An 11,147-nucleotide genomic window follows, 5' to 3' on the forward strand; every position below is an offset into this window, starting at 1 on the left:
GAAACAACAATGTGTCAACACGCCCATACATGACCACATCTTGTTAAACAGGAAATAGCAGCGATATCATTAAAATAGAACGAGAATTTGCATGTATTAAATATTTAATTTTCTTACCCCAATTAAATCTAAACTTAATCGAACAACATGAAAAGAACTGTTTATTTGTTCCTCTTAGGGGAATTGCTTTATCATGCACGCAAAATTGAATCGTGCATCAGAAAATTAGCCATAGTTGTGCACCACAACTCTTAGGAGAAAAGACTGGGACATAGATAAATATGGTCGCACACACATTTCAAATACTAGTGTATTTTGCACCATTACACACTTGCGACAATGAAAAAAAAAAAAAAACCTGAGGCGAATTTTCAACTCCGTCGCTGGCGCTGGAGTAATTAGCAAACCCCCAAAACAAATTCGGCCCCACTTTCATGATTCACAACCTCGGTGTCACACAGCACACTCATTTTACCTTTCTTGCGGGTGAACACTAAAGCAAACTTCGGTAAGCATCTGGATGCTCGCTTTTCCTCAAATTGAAGGGTAAGTAAGATCATTAAAATATCTTATATATGTAATTCCTAAAATAACAGTCCCCGGGGCACCAGCCAGCCATTTCAGATATTATATTTACAGAGATGTGGGCCTAACATAAAATAACATTTTCTTTGGCACACTCACATGCAGTGTTTCACAATTTCACTAACACAAACACATGTGGGATTGAACATCACCCTTTTTCACAAAATATCCACACATTAGGTTTTTTTTATGAAACCAATCGATTCAGGGAACAGGAACCAATCGATTCTGGGATTAGCCCCCAATAGCAAACCAATAGTTCACTACATATGGATAAACAGCATGCTCATATGCTGTTTCAAAATGGGGGAAGAAAAACTTCATTCAATGTTAAATAAATGTCACTGATACAAAAATAACTTAATATTACAAACTTAGTTGAGAAATGATTGCAACACTTCATGTACTATTTGATAAGATGCAATGCCATTCTTATCCTCAATAGAGTCTTGAATATAATGGCGTAATGGGGGCATGTAATGTTTTTCTGAGCTCCGTCTATCTGGCCTGTTTTGCCGTGCTTGTTTGGTTTGGAAGAGATGTTATCGATAACAACTTATATGGCAGTGTTTGTCTGTCAATAGTGAATGATTTTGGCAAAATAAACGAGCAACATTTTCGTGAAATAACGGATAATTTGTTATATGTCGAAGGTCTGTCTGATCATGCGAATTATGCTGAACGGGACTGGAGTTTCTTCATTGATTATGCTCCTAATAATAATCTGAGAAAAGTTGGCTTTTGCATTTGTTCACCTGGTGGGACTGCTTTGTCGACGGAGCTTGTTTTTGGATGTAGGATCTGTGTGATTACAGAAAATCGGCAGAAAATACAATGAATTCTAAGTTTGATGCTTGTCTTGAAAGTCCTACCCAATCAAGTGGAACAAGCTAAGATTTGCACATTATCTCATTTCTGCATTTGTAAAACTCGAAGCAAATACAGCTGGAAATGGTTAGGAAGGCGTATTTCGTACTATAATAATTCAACTGCTATGTTTTGTCTGTTACTCCAAAGTGGTGATATTGAAACAAATCCGAGGCCTGCATGTAATATCTCAAATCTTACAGAAATACAGCGTGTTTCATTGAATACAGAAGCACAAAATAGCGGTCTATCGCTTTGTTTAATAAATGCGCAATCTATACGAAACAAGAAAGCCAATTTTGTTGATTATGTTTACGATAACAAATTTGATTTAGTTATTGTCACTGAGACCTGGCTACAGAAAAGGGATGATGCAGTGCGTGTTGAACTGTGTCCAGCTGGTTATAAATTAGTTGATCATCCACGTTTAAGACGGAAAGGTGGGGGCATTGGTCTTCTTCACCGTGACTGTATGAGAGTTACTACAGTTAGAACTTGATTACTCTGAGCTTCTGATACAGCTATCAACTTCTTGCAAGCTTAGGATTGTCATTGTTTACAGATCCCTACCCTCAGAAGGCCACAAGGTTTCTATTAACATGTGTATGAAAGAGTTTTCTAATGTCTTAGAATCGGTTATCCTCTCGAAGGAGAGCTTGCTTGTCCTTGGGGACTTCAACATTCATGTGGATGACTCCAAGGACAGTGGCGCTATGAAGTTCCTTGGACTTGAGCAGCACGTCATGCAACCGACTCACATCCATGGTCACACCCTGGATCTTATTATCACACGAAAAATGGAGTCACTCATAAGGTCGCCACCACGTAGTTGCCACTATTTTTCTGATCATGCAGCTATTCATAGCAGTCTTCACTTAGGGAGGCCTGTTTCCCAAGTCAAAAGAGTTACCTACAGGAAAATAAAGGCGGTGAATCTTCAGTGTCCTAAACAGGATTTCGTGTTGTCAGATTTGTGTAAGCGGGAACACGCTAAACCTTTAACCAGCTACGAAGATCTTGAAAAGCTCGTGTGTAATTATAACATTGTTCTCAGGAACATAACCGATAGTCATGCGCCCCTTAAAACAAAAGTTGTAAGATCAAGACCACAAGTCCCCTGGTATAATCAAGATATAGCTGAAGCGAAGAGAAAGCGGCGCAGGGCTGAGCAGGCCTGGAGGAGATCAAAGTTAGCTGAAGACCTTTTGGTGTTCAAACGTCTAAAAAATCATGTCACACACATCAGTAACAAGGCGCGCAAGGAATTTTACACAAACTTTATACAAGAACATGAAGGTGATCAGTGTAAACTCTTTAAGGCGACTAAAGCTATGCTCCAGCCAAAAAGTGATCTATGTTTTCCTGATTATCATAATAACACTGTTCTTGCAAATGATATTGGAAGCTATTTTCACCGTAAGGTTGCTAATATTCGTAATGAGCTTGACGTTCCTCATAATTTTTACGATGAGCTTGTTAGGGTAATTGACAACCCTGAATTTAATACCGATCACGAGAAATTATCCAACTTTAAAGAACTTACTCAAGATGACGAATATCAACTTATTAGAACTACAACCAAGAAAACCTGCTTGTTTTATCCTATGCCTACTTCTCTGTTAACAAGCTTTCTCGAGGAAATTCTTCCGACTATTACATCTATGATTAATTCTTCTCTGTCGCTTGGATATGTCCCATTTGAGTGGAAAGCTGGTTTGGTCGACCCGAGGTTGAAGAAATCTGCTCATAATATTTCCCTTCCGAATTTGAGACTTATAAATATGAATAACCAGAAGGTCACTTTTCTCATACTGCTGGATCTGAGCTCCGCATTTGACACGGTAGATCATCAAATTCTCCTCCATCATCTCCAGGTTACCTTTGGAATTACCGGAAACGCCCTTAGTTGGTTTTGATCTTACTTGTCAGGACGATCACAGCAAGTAGCAATAAATGGAAGTTGTTCAAGAGATTTTTCTCTGCCTCACAGTGTCCCTCAGGGCTCCTGCTTGGGACCATTGCTGTGTATAATATACTCCAGTAAGCTATTCAAAGTCATAAAGAGCCATCTTCCAGACGGTTTCATCGGTATCCAACGCTCGGAATCTTGGATCGTGGTTTGATAACAAGTTAAGCATGAAAACGGCAATTAATAAGACGTGCCAATCTGTGATTTATCACTTACATAATATTAGGCGCATTAGGAAATATTTAAACTTCGAAGACAAGAAATCGATCGTTCAGGCCATTGTCATATCAAGAATAGATTATTGTTATTTGGTGTCTCATCCATGCACCTGATGAAGCTTCAAAGAGTGCAGAATGCTGCAGCCCGCTTAGTGTGCTCTGTACCAAAACATGAACATATTACGCCATCGTTAATCAGATTACTCTGGCTCCCAGTTAAATTTCGAGTAAATTTTAAAATTGCAATGCTTACATTCAAATGTATTAACAAAACTGCTCCTGAATATCTAAGAAGTTTAGTGACAATCAGGAAGACATCTTGTTATAATTTGAGATCAAACACAGGAACGTTACTACAGAATAACACTGCGAGATCGAAAAAGATGTTAGGGGACAGGGCATTTTCGAATGCCTCAGCAATTGTATGGAACAGTCTTTCTGTTTTAATAAGAAGACAAGAGAATTTTAGTGTTTTTAAGTCACTTCTTAAAACACATTATTTTAGGGAAGCTTTTAACGTTTAGATTGTCTTTTTACAACTAATTGTAAATATTCTAACTCTCAATAATTGTAAATATTCTACTTATCAATAATTGTAAATATTCTAACACTCAATAATTGTAAATATCCTAGTTTCAGTTTGTAAAGCGCATTTGATCATATCAATGCATTTTAATTTGCGCTATATAAGTAATAAATTATTACTAGAAATACATGCATGCAGCAACCCCTCGCTATTTCAAACCAAGTACACAATTTCCTGAGTTAACCTGACCTAAACTTATATTATGAAATGACACAAAACTCAAATCAGTCTTTATATTCTACCGAGTATATTATAGCTAATGTTTCCATCATTCAATACAAAAATAATCATAAACCTTGTGTAAACATTGCCCGTTCAATTTTGCTGCATTATACCATGCCAGCAATTAAATAACGGTTTAAAATCGAAGTTTCAAACGATTAAAACAGTACAAAATCTTCACAGACAAAGAAAAAAGTCGACGCCGGCGGCTAAAAGTTTTATACTTTATAAACATAGTGCGTATTTTTGATACCAAAATTCAAATTAAACTTTCAAAAACACTTTTTGAAGTTAAACCAAAGGTGTAATAGCCTTTCACAGGTTTATGCGTTTGCATAAAAAGCTGAAAATTTAACAAATAAACGGCATACAAAGCTGAAAAGTATACAAATACGGCTCATTCTTATCGCGAAACAAATACGAAATAAACAAAGTAAACACGTACCCTTTGTCTTTGAAAACATTTATAAGTTTGCAGATTATGAATTATTCCTCTTACACGGCTTTGTCTTGACCGTATCCACGTTCATCTTTGCTCACTGTCATGCTTCATATATCTTGTTTCTTCTCGTTTTAGTTTCTTTGCACAAAGTTTATCGAAACGCTTTTACATTTACAAAAATGTTTACGAAATGACAGTTAATGTAAATTGCTGACGTTCTCATTGAAATACAAACTTTCTGTCTTAGCCAATCAGAACGTTCGTTGATTACCAGACGTTACTCGTGCATGCGCATAACTTACAAAACCACCCAACGTCGACCGTCCATGACAAAGAATTTGGACAACTTTGGATTCGGCTATGTTCTACCGGGTTCCGGGTGTAATTCCTAATCTCCGAGCGGAATTAGTACCCTCGCAGGCGCTCCGCGCCCGCTCGGGGATTATTATTATTGTTATTATTATTATTATTATTGTTATTATTATTATTATTATTATTATTATTATTATTTTTTTAATTTTTATTATCATTATCATTATCATTATCATTATCATTATCATTATTATTATTATTAGAACTGTTAATTAGCAATCGTCTCATACCTACAATTAATATCGGAGAATCTTTTAAATATTTAGGACGTTTCTTTGATTTTAATATGACTGACCAAAAACACAAATCCGAACTTGTATCTGTCCTTGATGATCTAATGTCTGATATTGACCAAAAACCTCTACACCCGAAAAACAAACTTCTTTTGTACAACCGTTACGTCCTATCAAAAATATCTTGGCATTTTACTGTTGCAACTCTGTCCAAAACATGGGTAACTGAGACAATGGATTCCGTAGTTAATAAATACATTCGGAAATGGCTGGAAATACCAATTTCTGGAACATTAAGTAACATCTATCTATCTCCTAATAAATTTGGTCTTAGCATCCTCCCTCCCTCCATAAAATTCATCCAGTGCCAAACAGTGATGCGTAATGCATTAAAGAATTCTCCAAATGAACAAATAAAAGAACTTTGGAAATCAACAAACAACCACACTAATATCCAATATGATATATATAATTCAACCAAGGAAGTTCTCAAGAAATTTCACTCTGGACAAGAAGATAAACTTCAAAACAACTTGGTATGCCAAAGTTCATTCTTCACTAACGTCTCAAAGTTCTCCCTGTCACAGTTCAACACTCTTTGGTCCGTTGCTCAATCGAAACTACCGAAGAATATTTTCAACTTCACCATCCATCCTCTCTCCTGAAACTCTGTTACACGTTGTTGCGGGATGTCAGTCTTATCTTGAACGCTTTACCTGGAGACATGATTCTATATTAAAATTTCTCGCTAGTACATTTCAAAGTATAACCATGCATAAAGTATATGCCGACATCCCTGGATACAGAAATCCTTCAATCATAACTGGGGACACATATCGGCCGGATTTATTACTAATCACTCCTGAAAAATCCCTTTACATCGTCGAACTTACTGTTGGTTTTGAAACTAACCTGAATAACAACGTTATGCGTAAAAAAGCTAAATACAAAAATTTAATTGAAGAACAAAAAGAAAGCTTTGTGGGAGTTAAATTCGTAAACTTATCAATCAGCTCTCTTGGTGTTTTTGATAAAGAATGCCTTTCCTTCGTAACCATGATGGACAATTTAGGCTTAGATAAAAAGCACCAACTCTATTGCATGAAAAAGATCATATCTATTGCTATTAGAACAACATACTTTGTTTTCTGCTGCAGAAACAAAGAATGGACCAATCCTGAACTGTTTGATTATTAATATAATTATTCAAATAAACCATTATTCTGATTAAATAGTTAATATAGTATTTTAAGATTCATGTAGCCAATTTGTAAATTACCTAAAATAGAGAGATTTGCAATTGTATGTATAAGAAAAAATTCCAATAAAGTTTTCATTATTATTATTATTATTATTATTATTATTATTATTATTATTATTATTATTATTATTATTATTATTATTATAATTATTATTATTATTATTATTATTATTATTATTATTATTATTATTATTATTATGATCATCATCATCATCATCATCATCATCATCATCATCATCATCATCATCATCATCATCATCATCATCACCGATCTCATCATGAATTCACGTCACAATTTCTGCTCATTACCACAAATCACATATGCGAACACGTCATTCCAACACATGCTAGCGGGTTAGAAACATGCTTTCCCTAGTTATGCTTGGAGCCTGATGAGACATAACAACAGTTTTCAACGAAAAACAAACGAAAGGGACTTGACCATGCTTGAATGGGCAATAATTCTGGCCAAGGCATCTCACGTCTCCATATTGCACCCGTGTTTTGCCAAAAAACAAACACATATTCATAGCATTTCAAAAATATAATTTTAAAATCCACAATTATCCACAATATTCTACATTCCACAATTCCTATAACCGAATCTTATTAAATGTTACCAATCATCAATCATCTCATTTTCAAAAGGCACCCTCCAACACCCCTGCAATGAGGGCACAGCCATCTCAACATGATCTGAATACCTGCAACCACATATAAAATAAGAATATTGACTAAAAACGAGAATATGGCATAGATTCCAACCCATACTAGTATATTAATTACTATGAGATTGGAATGTAAGATTCCAATCGGATCCTCAATTATAATTAACAATACCAGTGTACCTGGAAAATGAATGAAGATATAGTAGAATCAAAACTATTAGATAACATTTTACTAAATAAGAGAATTTTGCATAAATTCCAATCCATACTAATATAATTACTATGAGATTAGAATGTAAGATACCATTTGAATCCCAGAATATCATTAACAATACAAGTCTAACTCAAAATGAATGAAGATTAACTAGATCTCAACTATTAGGCCTCAGTTTACTAAATAAGAGAATATGGCATAGATTCCAATCCAAACTAGTATAATTGAAAATTAAATGAGACTTACCTGTAAGTTGAAGTTTGATTGTAATTCTGTCTTGTCATCAGCCAGGAACGAAGAAGTCACATTAGATGTGCATGCGTTCATTGCCAATCAGTTTACAAAGCATGTACAAGAAACAAATTATAGAACAAAGGAGTAAAACTGGGAAGGGAGGGATAATATGGGCATGCATGAGATGTGCATGCGTGCATCGCCAATCAGTTTACAAAGCAAGTACAAGCAGGATATTATAGAACAAATGAGTAAAACTGGGAAGGGAGGGATAATATGGGCATATGACTCCTTCGTTCCTGGCTGATGACAAGACAGAATTACAATCAAACTTAAACTTACAAGTAAGTCTTGTTTAATTTTCAATTCTATCTTGTCATCAGCCTATGTCACTACGGAGTCACATGAGATTTCAAAGTCCTGCTTGGACAACGGATATCAACACACGACAAATAACCACTGGATCTTTGATCTAATAAACGCTAACATTACAATCAACAAACGTTGGCTATGTACAGTCAATCTCAATTACTGAGAACACACAAACTAAAATTTGATGAAGTTTGTATTGGTTTCTTGTAGTATCTTGGGAAAATTGCGTCCGAAGACCAGCTAAGATACTTCATGATCTCTTGTACAGAAAGTCCTTTAGACTTTGCATGTGATGTTGAGGTTGCCCGGCTACTGTGTGCACTGTACTTCGATACATCAATACCAGCTAGTTGAATAACTGTTTTAATCCATCTGGCTATAGTCTCTTTGGAAACTGGTGCATGGGGCTTTACAAAACTTAATGACAATTGTGAATTAGAACCTTTGATAACTTTGGTCTTTCGTAAATACACACGAAGATGTTCCACAACACATAGTTTTCTGTCAGGTGGGAACTCTAAAAGTTCCATAGGTTCCAAATGATGTCCAGGTTTGTTTAAGTTTGCTTAATAAAACAATTCGGTACCTGTCCTCCATCTCTTGCATATAATTGATATCCATCAAGTGACTTGTGTGACATTGTTGAGTGGGAAGTAGGCATAGGGCCATAGTTAGAGCATAGGGTAAGCTCTTTTAATGATAATTCCTCTGAAGGCTTATATAATCTCAAGTGAGCCAGAACTATATTAACATCCTAGACCTTGGTATATCTTGGTAGTGCAGGTTTTAGTTTGAAGATCCCTTTGAGGAAATGCAAAACGAAAGGATGATCTCCAAATCTAAATCCTTCTTGTACTGGAAGTATAGAGGATAAAGCCAATTGTGCTGTATTTGTTGAACTGTAGCCTAAACCCGAATCAAATAATTTTGTAAAAAAATCAATGGCATTCTCTACTGAAGGGTTGAATTGATCGATTTGATTTTCAATATGATTCTATGTGCTTCGTCAACAAATGCTTTCTGCATCACAAATGCCGGCACTAACATTTTTTTCTAAAACACGAATCGTCTCACTACTGATACTTCTGAGGAAACACCAACATATTCACATATAACTGGATTGTTCTTATATAACTTTCATAAATCGTTTTCTATGACGTTCCTCAAAACACTGATAGTTCTTATCCTCGGTTGCTCTCGTCAGGATGATGTGATCACTTTCAGAATCAGGTTCAAATAGGAATGCATCAACTTCTTCCTCAAAAGACTGAACAACTCTGATGTCACAATCTGATTGCTTCTTAGTAATATGGCGAGAACCATAGTCTGCAATGTTAAGTTTCCCTTTCTCGTATCTCACAATATAATCCAGTCCTTGGATAGCTAAGATTTGTCTTTCAATCCTCATTGGGGCTTGTAACTTCGGATTGTTGAACAAATATTCTAGTGGTTTACAATCAGTGAATATTTCAAACCTCAGGGCTCCGAATAAGTACTGCTGGAGTGCATCACAACATGCCCACTTGATTGCCACTGTAATTTCTTTTGTAATTTAACTAATTTGCCACACAATACAACTTTTAAAGAATAAATAAGTAAATATATAAATATATACAATTAAATAAATACAGATAGCAACAAATCAGTTATCGAGTGGCGAGGAAGTCCAAAATAGAAACCATGGGGCTTATAATAAATTTGGACTCCTCATTAACAGGTAGAAGCATTGAATTGAATATTTGAGGCAGGAGCGACATAGTTAAACCATATGTTGATATTTTACACTATACATACGATCAATTATTAAGTAAGTATATTTTTAATTTCGAATGAAATTGAGAAACGGAGGCAGCATCACAAATGCCAGCATCCAAAGAGTTATAAAAACAAGGACCCTGATAATTTACGGAGAATTTTCTAATATTGGTTTGACAGCTTGGAACATAAAATAATCTATTGGCACAAGTATTATAATTGTGAACTTGATTGGTTCTTATAAATGAGTTGGCTAAATTTGCAGGCAATAGGTTGTTTTCACATTTATACATAAATATTATTCAGTTTTAAGATACTTAGATTCCTAAAAATAGCATCGGTATGTGCATCATATATTTCCCTGTTGATGATTCTAATGACACGCTTTTGTAGTGGATTAATTCAATGTAAGCAAGATGGATACGTAGATCCCCAAATTATTATACAATACTGGAGATATGGATGTATAAGAGCATAATAAAGAGTATGCAATGCAGATCTAGATAGGAAAAAGCTTGATTTGTATATAATTCCTATAGACTTTGATATTTTACTTGCAATATGTGATATGTGACTTTTCCAAGATATGTGTTCATCCAATATTACCCCATAGAAACATAGTTTCCTTGACTTGATCTATATTTCGACTATTTATCTTTAACGATAAATCAAACGTTTGCCTTTTTTGTCTCGGTCTGAAGATAATAGAATTAGTTTTCTTCTCATTTAATGACAACATATTAGCCCTAAGCCATTCGGAAATATTTTGCATTTGCGAGTTGGCAACATTCATTAATTTGGACATATCATCATGTGAGAAAAATATATTAGTGTCATCAGCAAACAATATTAATTCCAATACATTTGACGCATTACAAATATCATTGATATATATTAGAGAAAGCAAGGGACCAAGGACTGACCCCTGAGGCACACCACAAATTACATTATTATAGGAAGAACAAGTCCCATTGTATTCCACAAATTGTTGCCTACCAGAAGATAACTCTTAATCCAATCAAAGGCCAGTCCTCGAATCCCATAATGATAGAGTTTAGTCAACAATATACCACGATTTACAGTATCAAATGCCTTAGATAAGTCAATAAAAATGCCTATATATGGTATAATTTTTTTAATCAACCGCTT

General features: G+C 35.1%; 1 protein-coding gene across 1 annotated transcript; it reads left to right on the top strand.

Moving 5' to 3' along the window:
- The first annotated feature begins 2,051 nt into the window (after positions 1 to 2,051).
- On the top strand, positions 2,052 to 3,368 carry LOC114518705. The gene has a single exon (XM_028538707.1). The coding sequence runs from the start codon at positions 2,052 to 2,054 to the stop codon at positions 3,366 to 3,368; it is 1,317 nt and encodes a 438-aa protein (XP_028394508.1).
- Positions 3,369 to 11,147: the final 7,779 nt, after the last annotated feature.

Source organism: Dendronephthya gigantea, unplaced genomic scaffold (genome assembly GCF_004324835.1).
Source record: "Dendronephthya gigantea isolate DGI-Jeju-01 unplaced genomic scaffold, DenGig_1.0 000011F, whole genome shotgun sequence".
Taxonomy (NCBI): domain Eukaryota; kingdom Metazoa; phylum Cnidaria; class Anthozoa; order Malacalcyonacea; family Nephtheidae; genus Dendronephthya; species Dendronephthya gigantea.

Bases quoted from the DNA above. Each gene is read 5' to 3' on its own strand.
- LOC114518705 (XM_028538707.1), top strand. From the start codon at position 2,052: ATGTGTATGAAAGAGTTTTCTAATGTCTTAGAATCGGTTATCCTCTCG.